The sequence below is a fragment of the Macrotis lagotis genome, chromosome 2 (genome assembly GCF_037893015.1).
Source record: "Macrotis lagotis isolate mMagLag1 chromosome 2, bilby.v1.9.chrom.fasta, whole genome shotgun sequence".
NCBI lineage: Eukaryota > Metazoa > Chordata > Mammalia > Peramelemorphia > Peramelidae > Macrotis > Macrotis lagotis.
The window spans coordinates 229,845,683-229,861,210 of NC_133659.1; the positions used below are offsets into that span (position 1 = coordinate 229,845,683).

The following is a 15,528-nucleotide window of genomic DNA, read 5'->3' on the forward strand; positions in this document are numbered from 1 at the left end:
TCTGTCCTATCTTCCTCTACCAGATTGTGAGATTTATGAGACCATTTAATGTTTTGTATATAGTGTTCAGTTCTATCCATAGGAGGAACTTAATCTGATTAAAGGGAGAACTTCATTATTTTGCTTTTGCTCATATATTGCTTACTTTATCTGTCTAATTATTCTCTAGCTGTAAATGTAGGTATATTGTCTTTCTAAATAAAGTGTCAGCATTTTGAGGACAGGAACCATATTTTTTTTCCTTTTGTCCTTTCTTCCCATTCCATCCCTCCAAGGATACCATGCATATGGAAGACATTTGAGAAATATACACAGAGTCAGTTTAATCATTCACACCAATGGAGAGGAACCTTGCTTTGGAATTGGCTTTGGAATTCATAATGTGAATTTTTGTAGCAGATTTAACTTTTTAATTATTCATTGTTCAGACTGATATTAAAACTAATTTGCACTGCAGCTAACAATCAAAAAAGGTAGTTCAGAAGCATGTCTAGGGAAAGGGAGAAAGCATGAGGATTTTTTTAAATGCCACCAATAATATTCAAGGTGGATAGACCACCTGTACATAATTATGAGAACAAAATCATATACAAACATATATGTTATTATGTAACATGTAATGGGTGGTTAATCAGCAGTTCTATCTTTCATAGACAAAGGTATTCAAGGAAAGGTTCAAGAAATGGGCACATAATATACTCTACTGGAAAAAGTACAGGGGCAGAAGATCCAGGTTCTAGTCCTAGCTAAGCTACTAATTTTGTGACCTTAAATGAATAACTTCCTCATTCAGAGGTTCTAGTTTCCTTACTTGTATAATGAAGATTGTAAATACTGGCATCACAAGAAGGTTGTAAGGGTAAAATGAAATAATGAATCAATCACTATTATGTGCCCAGGCGCTGAAGATAAAATGAAATAGCTCTTGTCTTCAAGAAGCTTTCCTTTCTTGAGGAAGAAAACATGTTCATAAATGTATATGCAGCATATTGGAGGCAGCTAGGTGCCTCAAAAGACAGATAAGGAAACCAGAGTCAGGAAAATCTCAGTTTAATTCCAACCTGGGCAAGCCACTTAATCTATGTTAGTTTTAATCCACTGGAGAAGGAAATGGTGAACACTTCTGTATCAAGAAAACCCCAGTGGCATGATATGATCCACAGGGTCATAAGAGTTGAACACAACTGATAACTAAACAATAACAACAACCAGAATATATACAAATGAATGATGTAAGCCATGTGCTTTCTCAACTATAAATGAATACAAGAATATCAGCTTGGAGCATCAGTTTCCCATTTGTAAAATGAAGTTTGGACAAATGGTTTTAAAGGGTTTTTTTCCCACTCTAAAATGCCCAGAGTTTATAAGTATGTGAATTTACCCACCATTCATTTTCCTGAAACTAGAACTCTTTTGTCCCTGAAATGTAGAGTTCCATAAATAGGATTTGATAGGTTCTAATAGTCATGATGGATTGTTTCGATTTTTTAAGGATAGAGTTATGAGGTCTCATAGACCTCTTCCCTCATGAAATCCCCTCTACCCATGAAACCAACTCCATGAAGAGAGGATAATTGCAAAATGGAGAGAAAGGCAGGCAAAAGGGATAAGTCAGAGAGATGTTGAAACCACAGAGAATAGCAAGCAGTTCCTAGACCAGGACAGGGGAAGAATAGTCAATCTGACATCCTCTTTGATACTCTAGGACTCAATTTTATGGCATTGCCTTAATCACCATTGAACTTATGCAAGAATTGTCACTGTCCTGTAAACTAGAATCCTATTGGAGAAAAGAAACCATGAGCTCAGTAATATCCCAAAAGACACCATTGCAGGTATGGGGGACTGAGTTTGGGTCAAGGTGAGTGTGGGTCACTTGTCTTGTAGGTTACAAAAATTTTGTTAATCTAATTATACCTTAGATCTCTACATAGTTTTTAAAGGTTAAGGTTGGTTAAAAAGTTTTCCTCACAACAATCCCTTGAGGTAGGTTTGGAAGTATTAGATGTTTTTAGATAAGGAAACTGAGGCCCAAATAGGTAAATGAGCTTGTTGAAAGTCATACAACTATTAAAAACTGTAATTTATACAGTCCTTTATGATTTAAAAACCTATTAACTAGCAATAGTAATAACAACCATAATAATTACTAGCATTTATGGATTATTTAGCATTTATACTTTTATGATCTACAAAACATTGTACATGTTATCTGTCCACCTTAGAACAATTCTGTGAGGTAGGTACTATTTTTTACTATTCCCATTCTACAGTTGAGTAAACTGAGTCTGAGGTTAAATGACTTGCCCAGGATCACACAGTTATTTCTTGAACCATAATTTGAACTCAGTTATTTCTGATTCCAAAACAATCCTAGGTGATCCCATTTGATCCTCACAACAACCTTTTATGACAATTAATTTGCAAGCATTTTTTGTGGGCTTTCTATATTCCAGAAACAGGTCTTGGGATACAAATAATAAAATGAACCAGTCTCTGCCCTTAGGCTACTATTCAACTGGGGAAAACACATACAGATAAATACATAATTTAAACAAAATAAAGTGAGGAGTCACTAATATATTCAGGGTTCATGAAAGGAAGGAAGCATCTTATTTTAGGAGGTAACATGAGCAGAACTTTGTGGTAAGTCAGGAATTCTACAAGGCACAGGTAAACAATTCAGGGGGGGTTGTAATTCAGGTATGAGAGGATAATTTTTGCAAAGACATGAAACAAAGAATATTGTGAAGAAAAAACAAGGAGGTCATTTGAGCTGGGACATAGAGTACATGGAGAATAAATCCTAAAAGGGTTGGAAAGGGATTCCGGAGTCAAGTCAGCAGACATTTCTTATGCACCTATGTATGATGGTGCACAGCAAACACTATGTTAGGGGATACCAAGAAAGACAAAAACAATCCCTGTACTCAGGAGTTTTCAATCTATTTGGTGAGACAAAATGCAAACAACTTCATAAAACCCGGATATTTACATGAGAGATGGAAGGCATCCCTCTGAGCATCAAGGGAAGCCCGGAAAGACTTCCTAAAGAAGGTAAGATTTTAATTGACACTTGAAGGGAGCCAGGAGGCAGAGATAAGGAGGAAAAACATCCCTTAGGGAAAGAGCACAAAGTCTGAAGATGCAGTGTTTTGGTTGAGGAAAAGCAACTAAGTGTGGGAAGAAGGTCAAAGAAGCCTGGAAAGATAGGAGGGAGCCAGGTGATGAAGGGCTTTAAAAGTCAAAGAGAGGATAGGAGGGGCGGAGCCAAGATGGTGACAATAGCTGATCATGTCTTGGGTGCTCTCTCATAAAACTTCTAAACTAGGGACTCTAACTAAAATTTTAAGACAGAACCCACAGAGGGACCCAGTGAGGCAGTTCTCCTACTCAAGGTAACCTGGAAAATAGCAGAAAGGCTCTGCTCTCCAGGGTTGGAGGGGCGGCTGGCCAGAGGTGTGGCCTGCCAAAGCAAAAGAACTTCAGCCTCCCAGAGGCAGTCCCAGGGTGCTGGGAGCCCCGGCTCACAGCAGCAGGGGAATTTTCTAACCTATGCCCCAGGGAACACCAGGCACAAATTGGGGGAACAGTGGAGGGACCTCTGCCAGAGTGAGCACATGAAGCCCTGCCTTCAAGACACACAGTGAGCAGCCTGGCCAAGGCAGTCCAGATCCAGGAAACAGAAGCAGGCAGAGCCAGTAAGCAGGAGTCCCCAGAGCATGAGCCCATTGAACCTAGGGAGGGGAGTGAAGAGAGAGAGACTGCTGAGCTCTGTCCTCTACCCCTGGAACAGGACTCTGGGGATCTGACCACATTTAGATCCTGATCTCAGTCTAGGCCCCCCAATAGAACAGCAGGGCCTCCCCCACCTTAGCCCCGTGGTAGAGGGGAGCACATATAGTCATTCACAGACCAGGAGGGAGGATAGAGCTTCTCACACTGAGATCCTTGTAGGAGTATCCCAAAAGCTCAGGAAGCACCCCCAAAACAGGCTCAGGCTGGGAAAATGAGCAAGCAGAGAAACAAGAGGGAACACCATTGAGAAATATTTTGCCTGTGAGCCCAAGAAAGATCAAAACACTCAGTCTGAAGATGAGGAGGTACAAGCTCCTGCATCTAAAGACTCCAAGAAAAACAGAAATTGGGCTCAGGCTATGACAGAACTCAAAAAAGACTATGAAAATCAAATAAGGGAGTTAGAAGAAAAACTGAGAAAAGAAATGAGAGAGATGAAGGAAAAACATGAAAATGAAGTCAGCAGCTTAGTCAAGGAAATCCAAAAAAATGCTGAAGAAAATAGCATGCTAAAAACCAGCTTAGGTCAAATGGATAAAACAGTTCAAAAAGTTATTGAGGAGAAGAATGATTTAAAAAGCAGAATTGGCCAGATGGAAAAAGAGATAAGAAAGCTCTCTGAGGAGAACAAATCCTTCAGACAAAGAATAGAACTCAGGGAGAGTGATGAATTTACAAGAAATCATGACTCAATACTTCAAAACCAAAAGAATGAAAAATTAGAAGAAAATGTGAAACATCTCATTGAAAAAAATAACTGATATGGAAAACAGATTTAGGAAAAATAATTTTAAAATTACTGGAATACCTGAAAGTCATGATCAGGAAAAGAGCCTTGACATCATTTTCAAAGAATTACTACAGGAAAATTGCCCTGATATCCTAGAAGCAGAGGGCAAAATAAAAATGGAGAGAATCCACAGATCCGCCCAAGAAAGAGATCTCAAAAAACCAACCCCCAGGAATATTATAGCCAAGTTCCAGAACTCCCAAATCAAAGAGAAAATATTACAAGCAGCCAGAAGGACAAAATTTAAATATCAAGGAGCTGCAATCAGGATCTCACAGACTTAGCAGCAACTACATTAAAAGCTCATATGGCTTGGAACATAATATACTGGAAGGCAAAAGAGCTTAGAATGCAACTGAGAATCAACTACTCAGCAAAACTGAATGTCCTCTTCCAGGGAAAAAGATGGACTTTCAGTGAACCAGGGGAATTTCAAATGTTCCTGTTGGAATGGCCAGAGCTGAACAGAAGGTTTGATCTTCAAATACAGGACTCAGGTGAAGCATAGAGAGTGGAGGAGAAGGGGAAAATATGAGGGACTTAATGATGATGAACTGCATGTATTCCTGCATAGAAAAATGACACTGATAATACTCATATGAACCTTCTCAGTTAATAGAGCAGGTAGAAGGAGCTTTTATAGTTGAAGCACAGGAGAAAGCTGAATTTGAAGATAAAATATGGTGTAAAAATGGAGTCAGTAGAAAAAAGGGAAATATAATGGGAGAAAGAAAAAGGAGAGAGAGAATAGGCTAAGATATTTCATATAATAAGATTTTTCTTTATTACAATGAGCTATTGCAATGATATGGAAGGGGGAGGCAAGGGGGAATGAGGGAATCTTTGCTCTCATCAGAGGTGGCTAAGAGAGGAAACAATATATATACTCAATGGGGTATACACATCTGGAGTAAGAAGGAGGGGGGGACAGGGGGAAGGGGTGGGGGTATGAATGAAGGAGGAGAGGATGGACCATGGGGGGAGAGTGGTCAGATATAACACATTTTCTTTTTTACTTCTTGCAACGGACTGGGATTGGAAGGCCTGTCTGGGACCATAGGGCCAGGTGGATGCTGGGCCTAAGGGGTGGTATGGGGGCTCGGGGCCTCTTAGCCCCAGAGTCAGGGATCTATCTGCTGAGCCACTCAGCTACCCTACAGCAGAGTCAGTGAAAGGAGAAAGAAAATATAGTACATGTTAGTGGAGAAATATGAAAGGAGGGAGTTGTGATCAGCAATGACAATGGTGGGAAAATATGGAAATAACTTTTGTGATGGATTTATCATAAAGAATGTAATCCACCTGTGACAGAGTTGGTGGTGTTGGAACACAGACTGATGCACATTGTTTATTATCATTATTATTATTTGGGGGGGGGGCAGTGCAGGGCAAATGGGGCTGGGTGGCCTGCCTGGGGCCGAATAGCAGGGTGATCTTTGAGTGTCTGAGGCTGGATTCAGACCCAGGTGCTCCTGGCTCAAGGGCCAGTGCTCTGTCCACCACCCAGCCACCCCTAATATTATTACTATTTTAGTTTATTTTAGGTCTTTTTTTTCTTTTTTTGGTTTATGCAGGGTAATGGGGTTGGGGTAGCTTGCATGTCATACAGCTGGGTGATTGTTGGGTGTACGAGGCCAGATATAGGCTTGGGTGCTCCTGGCTCCAGGGCTGCTGCTCTGTCCACTGTGCCACCTAGCCATACCTACAATTATTACTATTATTTTTTTAATTTTTTTAAATTTAAATTTAAATTTTTTTCTCTCCCTTTTACTTTATCGCTTAAGTGAGTCTATATTTTTAGGGGAGGGGGTATTTTATTTACTCTAAAACAAGAAAATTTTATTAGTGTATAAAAAATTGTACAAAATGAGAATAAATAAATATTAAATTTAAAAAAGTCAAAGAGAGGATGTTTATATTTGATTCTGAAAATAATGACAGTCATTGGAGTGGGGTTGGGGGTGGAGATTATGATTAGACTTGCATTTTAGTACAATCACTCTACTAGTTAAAATGGATGATGGATTGGAGTAGAGAGAGATGAAATGCAGCAAGGCCATCCAGAAGGATATTGCAATAGTTCAGGTAATAATACTTGGTGATGAGGGCCTAAATGGTGGTGACTGCAATGTCAGAGGAGGGAAATAAGTTTAAAGTACCAAAGAAGGAGAAGGTGAGAATGACAACTAGGTTGAAAACCTGGGTGATTGGGAGGATGGTATTGCCTTCAACAATAATGGAGAAGTTAGGAAGAGGAAAGAGCTTTTTGGGGGAAAGACAGTGAATTTACTTTTGTTCTGTTAAGATGTCTAATAAGCATTTTCGAGATGTAGGCCTGGATGTTCAGAAAGGTTAGGGCTAAGAATTATATATATAGAGATGGTAAATGAATCCATGGAAGATCATTAAGCACAATTGCATGTTGGAAGAAAGTGATGAGAGCCTTGACGGACACCAGCAATAAATGGGCATGCCTTGAATGGATTTCCAAGATTGATAAAGAATGGTCTACTAGGTAGGAGGAAAACAGGAGAGAGAGAGGAGAGAGAGAGAGAAAGTAATGTCATAAAACTAGAGGGAAGAAGTAACCCGGAGAAGAAAGTTACTGACAACTTCAAAGGTTTCTGAGAAGTCAAAAAGAACAGAGGTTAAGAAAAGAGCCATTAGAGTTTGGCAATTCAGAGATCATTGGTGACTTTAGAGAAATTTTAAATACTAAATGAAGGAATTTGATTTTTTTCTTTTTTTTAATTTTAGAGGCAACAGGGAGTCAGTGAAGCTTCTTAAGCAGGGAAATGATGTAGTTATACATTATACAGTGTTTAGAAATATCACTTTAGGGCAGCTACACAGTGCAATGGATACAGCACCAGTCCTGGAGTCAAGAGGACCCAAGTTCAAATCTAACCTCAGACAATTAATAATTACCTAGTTGTATGACCTTGGACAACAAACTAAACCCCTTGCCTTGCAAAAACCAAAATCCAAAACAAACAAAAAAAGAAATATCATTTTGGAATCTATGTGGAAGAAAGCTTGGAAAATAGAGTAAGACTTTGAGGAAAAGAGACAAATTAGGAGATTACTTCAATGATCAAAGCAAGAGGTGATGAAGGCTTGAACTAGATTAGTCCCTTTCTGAGTGGAGAAAAGGATGAAGATATAAGAGAAGTTGTGGAAGTAGAATTGATGAAACTTGGCAACTGATTAAATATGGAGTTTAAAGCATAGTAAAGATGTAAATATACCTGCACATTTGCAAAAAGTGTCTGGGAGGATGGTGGAAGCTTTTAATGAAGAGGGAAGTTAGGAAAAGGAGTAGTTTTGGTGGTAAAGATCATGAGTTCTGTCATGGACATATTGAGTTTGAGATGACTATAGGACTTCCAGTTGGAAGTGTTCAATAGGCAGTTTGTTATGTAATAACAGAGTCCAAGAGAGATAATTATATAAATCTAGGACTCATCTGAAGAAGAAATGCATAATATTATGCCTATTTTACAGATGAAGACTTTTGGAAGAAGGAAAGAACTTGTCACTGGCAGAGCTAGGTAGGGCTAGACTCTAGGTCAACTCCCAATCTTAGTGCTTTCCTTATTATGTTAAGTAAATTATTTTTTGAATATTAATGTATAGGCAGACATATGCCTATTGAAACACATCCACCCTGTTACAGCCTGTCATGATTTTCACATGGACAAAATATATTTTTTCCCCAAATGTGCATAAAATGTGAGAATTTAAGCTTGGGCAGTAGAAGAGAGAAGAATGCAATGGAGAGGGAGTTACATGAGTTGGGAAATCTAGATTTTAGTCTTAGCTATGTTTCTAAGTTGCAATATGATGCTGAACACACTCTTTCCCCATTCTGTGCCTCAGTTTCTTCACCTGCAAAATGAAGCAGTTGATTATCTTAGGCTTTAGACTGGAGACAACTTCAGAGGTCATTGAAAACTGAAGACCAGAGAAGATAAATGACTTGACCAAAGTGTCCTTAAGTAAGCAACAGAACTGATCCCAATCTTTTTTATGACTGCAAATGATGCTTAAAATCAACAGATCTTAGTGGAAAAAATATCTAGTGTTAGATTTCTTCTTATTAGGTATGAACTCTTCTCAAAGGTGGGACAGAACACTTGATTTTTTCCCACATGGTTTACCTACCCATATATATCACTATCTAGACTAGGAGTCATATAGCCCTTCCCCCAGTACTCACCTATCCATGGCATGTCCCTCATCACCCCTGCGAAATTCACTGCCATTCTCTAAATGCACCATTGTGTCCATGCGCTTCACCATCAACTCCAAAAGGTCACTCATCTTGCGCAAGACAACCCGGGACTCCAATGCACCAATAACTGTAGAAAGAGAATTCAGCAGAATTAGGCCCAAGTAATTACAGTGAGGAGGATTTTTTAGAAGCAATTTGACTTAGAAGGACCAGGGTAGAGCAGAGATGGGATCCTTTTGTGTTGAGAACTGCTTCTTAGTAACATAATATCGCTAGAATAGGGGCCTAGGGCACAATCCCAAACTCTAGATTTCCCTGTAAAGTAGGATTCTCCAGGAGGACAAATGAACATTTTGCTGACTTCAGTACAACATACACTTTTTGCAATTTAAATGAAAAAGAGAAAATTGAAAGAATAGTAATAGATCTTTCAGTTGTTCATTCAACAAATATTTCTGAAACACTCACCCTACACAAAACAATGTACTTGGTCCTGGGAATACAAAACAGAAAAAGAAGATAAAAGAAAAAAAGAAAACAGTCCCCACTCTTAAGGAGATTCCATTCTATAGGGAAGATACAACACATTCATTGATAAGAAAAGGAAAAAATATGAGGAAGGAGAGCTCTTAAAAGGATCAGTGAAGGATAGAGGTGTTAGCAATGAAGGATTTAAGGATTCTAAGAGGTGAAAGTAAGAGGGAGAATGAATTCCAGGAGATAGATTGTTGAGTTCAGAGGCCAGCTAGTAGTTGTTTGTTTGGAGTATAGAGTGATGTGAAAGGGAGTAATGGGAAATAATTGGAAAAACAAGTTAGAGGCTAGAGTTGTGAAGGCATCATATAGCAAGGTGAAGAAGTTAAGTAAAAAAATGAGAGGTGAGACAATTTCAAGTCAGGCAGATCCCTAGGATATGAAGTCAATAGAGCAGTTACTGACCCAAGGCACTGTTCTTTCCTCTGCCTCACTCTGATCCCTAGTTGAAAAAAAGTGTAGGTGAATTCCAAGCAAAGCAGAACACTAATGTCTTCATTTGAATGCCTTGGGCAAAATTTAAAATTATTCCTCCCACCTCCCATCTCATAGAATCTCCATATGACAGAAGTTCTGAAGCCACTTGCTGCCTCTATTTTCCATACACCTCTCAACTTGCAATATAGTTTTAGCACCACTACGCTACTGAAGCTTGAATCTCCAAGGTTACCAAAGAACAATTTACTAATTGTTAAATCTGTTAGTTTTTTATGTAACTTTTATGTTATTTTAATTTTTAAAAAAATAATCATTTTTCCCCATCCACCTCCCCTGCTCTTGTAAAAAAAAGAAAAAGAAAATCCTTAGAACAAGTATAGATAGTCAAACAAAACAAATTATTCCCATTGGTAATGTTCAGAAGTGTATATCTCATTCTCAATATCTCATATCTCAACCTCCCTGTCAGGAAGTCAGTAGCAGACTTCATCAATACGTTAGGCCTCTGGAATCAATGTTTGTCAGTGATCAAGTCTTTCCTTTTTTTTTCCAAAATTGCTGTTATAGAAAAAAAATTGTTTTCATTCTTCTCAATTCTTTATCAGTTCAAATGTCTTTCCAAGTTTCTCCGAAATTATCTTTCCATCACTTTTTAATAACACAATGGTGGTACAAGGATATTCCACTATAATTACTTATCATAATTGATCTTAGACAATTCCCAATAGGTGGGTATCACCTTAGTTTCCAGGGTTTTTTTTTTCTTGCTATGAAGAATTGCATTACATATTTTTATACAAATGGGTTCTTTTCCTCTTTGTTAATCTTTTGAGGATATGGACCCAGTACTGGCATCCTCAAATCAAAGGTATGCACATTTTAGTGACTTTAGGGACTTAGATGAATTACTTTCCAGAATGGTCAAATCAATTCACAGATCCAACCAGAGTGCATAATGTGCCTATTTTCACATAGTCCTCCCAGTGATTTGTTAATTGTTACCTCAGTCCTCTAGATTAGTTATTAGAATGTTCTTTTCACCTAGGCCAATAATCTTTAGTCTAGGGTTGGCAGAAGATCTCTGCTGTGACTCACACAGGGTCTGAGCTTTGAGCAGTCCTTCCACATTCAGAGATGGTTTCCCCTTCTGTGAGGGTTTAAACTTTTAATGGTCATTAGCCAAGTTAGAGGTCACAGATTCTTCACAAGTCTTGTGCAGAAGAATGGCTGGAGATGCAAGCAAATATTGAGTAGTCTATGCCGTAAGGCAAAATCATTGTCTAGCTGACTTCTCTGTATACAATTGATCATACAAGTTTCAGAACCTTTCTAAAATATGGAACAATTCCTTTGCAATCTGAAAAGAGACATTTTGATGTCTCTACTACTCACATCTTTCAACCTAGTCTAAAAGGATTACACTTTTAGGTCTTGATTACCATATTCAATGATATTTTTTCAATTCCTATCTTTTGTAGATCTTTTTTAAGCATTTGATTCATGGGCAAAATTCTCTTCCTGAATATTCTTCCCTCCCTGGGTCTTCATGACACTGGTTTTTCCTGGTTCTATTCCTCTTTGTCTGACCACTCCTTTTGATCTGTAATGGTGGGTGTCCCTCATTGTTCTGTCCTGGATTTATTTTCTTCTCTCTAAATATATACTCTCTTGGTAACCTTATCAGTTCCTATGGGTTCAGTGATCATCTTTATTAAGATGACCCCATGGGGCAGCTAGGTTGCATAGTGGATAGCGCACTGGCCCTGGAGTCAGGAGGACTTGAGTTCAAATCTGCCCTCAGACACTTTTTTTTTAGTTTTTTTTTGCAAGGCAAATGGGGTTAAGTGGCTTGCCCAAGGCCACACAGCTAGGTAATTATTAATTGTCTGAGGCTGGATTTGAACTCAGGTCCTCCTGACTCCAGGGCCAGTGCTCTATCCATTTTGCCACCTAGCTGCCCCTGTCCTCAGACACTTAATACTTTCTTAGCTGTGTGACCTTGGGTAAGTCACAACCCCATTGCCTTGCAAAAATAAAAAAAAGTATTAAAAACCATCAGAGAACCAAGCTCTCAGCCATCTCTGATGTTTGGCTGGTAAGCTACCATGTAATAATAATGTTTGTCCTTCATTTTCGAGGAAGACCATGACATCAGGGAGATGACTTCAGAGGCAGAGAAGCTTCAGTAAGCTGAACTGATTTACAGTGTCCTTAGCATATAGCCTTTGTTGAATATCCTCCTCTGTTTATGATTTGGCAGACCTTCTTTTTTATTTTTTTAAACAGTTGGATGAACAACAAGTACCTCATTTTGATCTGATATCAAACATAAACTTCCTGGGAATGACCTAAGTTAGATATAGCTCAGAACAGTTGGGCAGTGATGCAGGATTGAAATAGCATGGTCTTGTTGAAATGTGTGATGGCTGACTGAGAGCAAGGTGAACCCAGACTAGCCTCCATGCTTTTAAGGTTGGTTGACTTTGAGATAATCCCTCTCCTTTGGGAGATTAAAGTATAAACTGTCATAGTTATATATATATAGCCTATATTAAATTGCTTTTTGCCAGGTGCGGGGGGTGAGGAGGAAGGAAGGGAGTGAGAAAAATGTGAAACTCAAAACCTTGCAAAAAAATTATTGCTGAAAGCTACCATTGCATGTAGTTGGGAAAATAAATAAATGAAAAAAAAATTTTTTAAGTGAAAGCTGTCTGACTATTCAGTGAAGACAGATTTATGTGAATATGCTTGATGTCAATAAGGGCTGTAACCTTAAAAAAACCCAACTGCTACAAACTGCTAGTGGCTAAGTTTATCTAATTTCTTGTATTTAGGGGTGAGAGAGGTCTATAGGTCCACCAACTAATAGTCCTAGACCAAAACCAATCTCTTTTCCCAAGATTGTAATGTTAAAAAAAAGTGATAAAAAAAACTGGAACTTTCTATGTAGTATTTGAGAGGAAACAAATCATAGGGACTTTGTTTAGAGGTATATGAAAGGAAATTTTCTGATTCTCCCCAGAAATCCAGAGACCTTTCTGGAATTGAAGATAAGGACAACTGTTCCAATTAGAGTATGTTGCAATTTGAAAAAGTTAAAAAGGAAGGCAACCTCACGCTTGAACTGTGTACAACAATTCTCTCTCTCTCCTTTCTCCCCCCCATCTTTGTCTCTGTTTCTCCCCCCCCCCCCATTTCTCTCTATCTCTCTTTGTCTGTCTCTTCTTTTTCTGTTCTTTTTCTCTCTCTGTCTGGCTCAGGATTAAGTGACTTGCCCAACATCTACTCAAGTGTCTAAGGCTGGATTCAAACTCCTGTCCTCCTGACTCTAAGACAGTGTCTTTCTACTGTACCACCTAACTACCCTCTGGTGGAGAGGATAACTACTGAGAGGAAAAGGAACTCAAACCTCAGCATGATCATCCAGAATCCCTTGCCATGGCCTGAGATGCCTGTTGGCTCATAGGACCTAGGCTAGCAGAAGGGGCAGCTAGGCCTCAGTAGTGGCAAGGTTCTGTTCTGGCATGGAGAAGGGCAGAGTCAGGCTCTACATGGGATTCCTGTCTTGCCCTTGGGAAAATAGGGGATAATATAACAGCATAAGCCCATAGCAAAAGTTTCAGCAGACAAGTCAAAGTTAGGCCCGGGAATGAGGGTCCAACAAGGTCAGCAGAGGTTAGACTCAAGTAGTAGAAACTTTTAGTCAAATAGATACCACTGTGGCAATACCTATAACACATGCAGGCCTTGTCACTATGGTGTAGCAGTTGACCCTGGATAGTGGGACAGAGGCCATTGGTAGTGGTTACTGGCCCCAGGGTAGGAGCAGCAGACAACAACTCGAGCCCCATTAGCAACTACATTCAAGTGGACACAGACAAAAAGACACCAGAATGAGTACTAGCATGAGACTGGCAAAGGGCCACTACAACCCTTTGATTACTATAGAATTTATTGGTCTTTCTACATAAGATTCAGTGGTTTTTGGAAAACTCTTGCCTGGGGAGGGTGTGGTGTGCTAAAAGGTGGCATTGTTGGGAGGTGGTCTAAGAAGGCAGAGATTATGTGACTCACACAGTCAGGAAATGTCTGAAACTGAATTTGAACTCAGGTCTTCTTGACTCCAAGTCCAGAGCTCTATTCACTGTGCTACCTAACAGGCAAAGATTACTCTCCTCTCTCCTCTATCTGGCCCTACTTCATTAGGAGGATGTCCTGGCTTCAGAGACAGACAACATCAGGGTACTTTTTCCTGACCTATGATTAGGATTGATGACTATACAAGAAGCATCATCTGCTTGTTCTCTTTCATAAACTCTTTGCAAAGACTTGTGACTTATCACCCATCATAAGGACCAAATTATCTAGATTCTTGGACTCAAGTCTTTCAAAGTGGGAAGGACACTTTAAAAAAAATTACGTAGTTGTGTGATCTTGGGCAAGTCACTTAATCCCACTGCCTTGTGAAAACAAAAACAAAAAACAAAGTAAGGAAGGATGCCTAAAGTTTTGGGTCTTTGTTCTCCCAATTTCAGTAGTTCCTTCAGAGAGGATTGTTAACATTATTTATTTTGTGTTCTTTTTGCTATTTTTCTGTTCCTCCTACATATTGAAGCCCTCATTCCAGTATACCCCTCCTTCATTCTTCTTCCGATCTAACATACAAAGAAAGAATCCATTTGTCCTGAATTTGAGGCATATTTCTGGATACCTTAATTCACTGACAGCCTGGGAAGAACAGAAACAAAGCCAAGGAATGCCCAGAACTGGGTCATGGAAACAACAGCTTTCCATATCTTACAGGAAGATGAAGGCCCTTTATGCAGGAGATCCTGTTTTTTAAAATAGCAAAGCACTTGAAACCAAGTACCATTAAACAGCCATATAATTCTCTAATGTTTCCTTTCCAATCATTGCTGATAATTAATAGTGGATGCGTGTCTGTGTGTGCGCGCATGTATGTGTGTGTGTGTGCATGTGTGTGTGTGTGTGTGTGTGTGTGTGTGGCCACTCACACACCCATGTGTACATGCCCTAGGGCCAGAGAGCCCATGTGTTTGGCCATGCCTTATTAATTAAATTTTTGGATTTTTAACAATCTTGCTGAATAAGCCCAAAGACCTTCAGCTCCAGGCACTTCTCTTCCCAGATGAAAAAGTCCAATAATTGATTAGCCAAAGGATTTCTAAAAAATGAAAAAAAATTCACACCAAGTTTTGAGGAGATGGTGAAAGACCTGGGATAGAAAGGTCGGATCCACCACACACAAGAGAGGGTCATGGGAGTACATTTTAGATCCTAGGATTAAGTGCCAAAAGAGAACACATTAAGCATCATTTAGTCCAATCACTCATTTTTAGAGATAACCATGGCTAGGAAGTAGCAGAGGCAAAGTTTGCTCTTAGGCCTTCTGATGTTAAACCTAGTGTTCTTTCCACTATCCTCATACATGATCTATTATTGCTTTTTTTCTAATAGTAATAGTGTTATCTGGGCAGCTAGATGGTATAGTGGATAGAGCATTGACTTTGGAGTCAAGAGGACAGGAGTTTAATTCCAGATTCAAACACTTGACACTTACTAGTTGTGTGACCTTGACTGCCTCACATCCAGATCCATCTCCAGTCATCCTGGTTCATCTCTGACCACTGGACTCAGATGACACTGGAGGAGAAAGTGAATCTGGTGGCTTAGTACAACACCTAGAGACACCACTCAAAATCCAATTCAT

At 39.2% G+C, this 15,528-nt stretch overlaps 1 protein-coding gene across 1 annotated transcript in view; it reads right to left on the minus strand.

Moving 5' to 3' along the window:
* The window catches only part of MGAT5B (alpha-1,6-mannosylglycoprotein 6-beta-N-acetylglucosaminyltransferase B), a 99,317-nt gene extending 84,455 nt beyond the window's left edge, over nucleotides 1–14,862 (minus strand). Inside the window, exons 1-2 of the mRNA XM_074220979.1 lie at nucleotides 14,817–14,862; nucleotides 8,811–8,952 (exon numbers count right to left, since the gene is read on the minus strand). Of these exons, the coding sequence (XP_074077080.1) occupies nucleotides 8,811–8,952; nucleotides 14,817–14,862 (188 nt within the window). The remainder of the gene's footprint in view (nucleotides 1–8,810; nucleotides 8,953–14,816) is intronic.
* Between the last annotated feature and the right edge of the window lie 666 nt (nucleotides 14,863–15,528).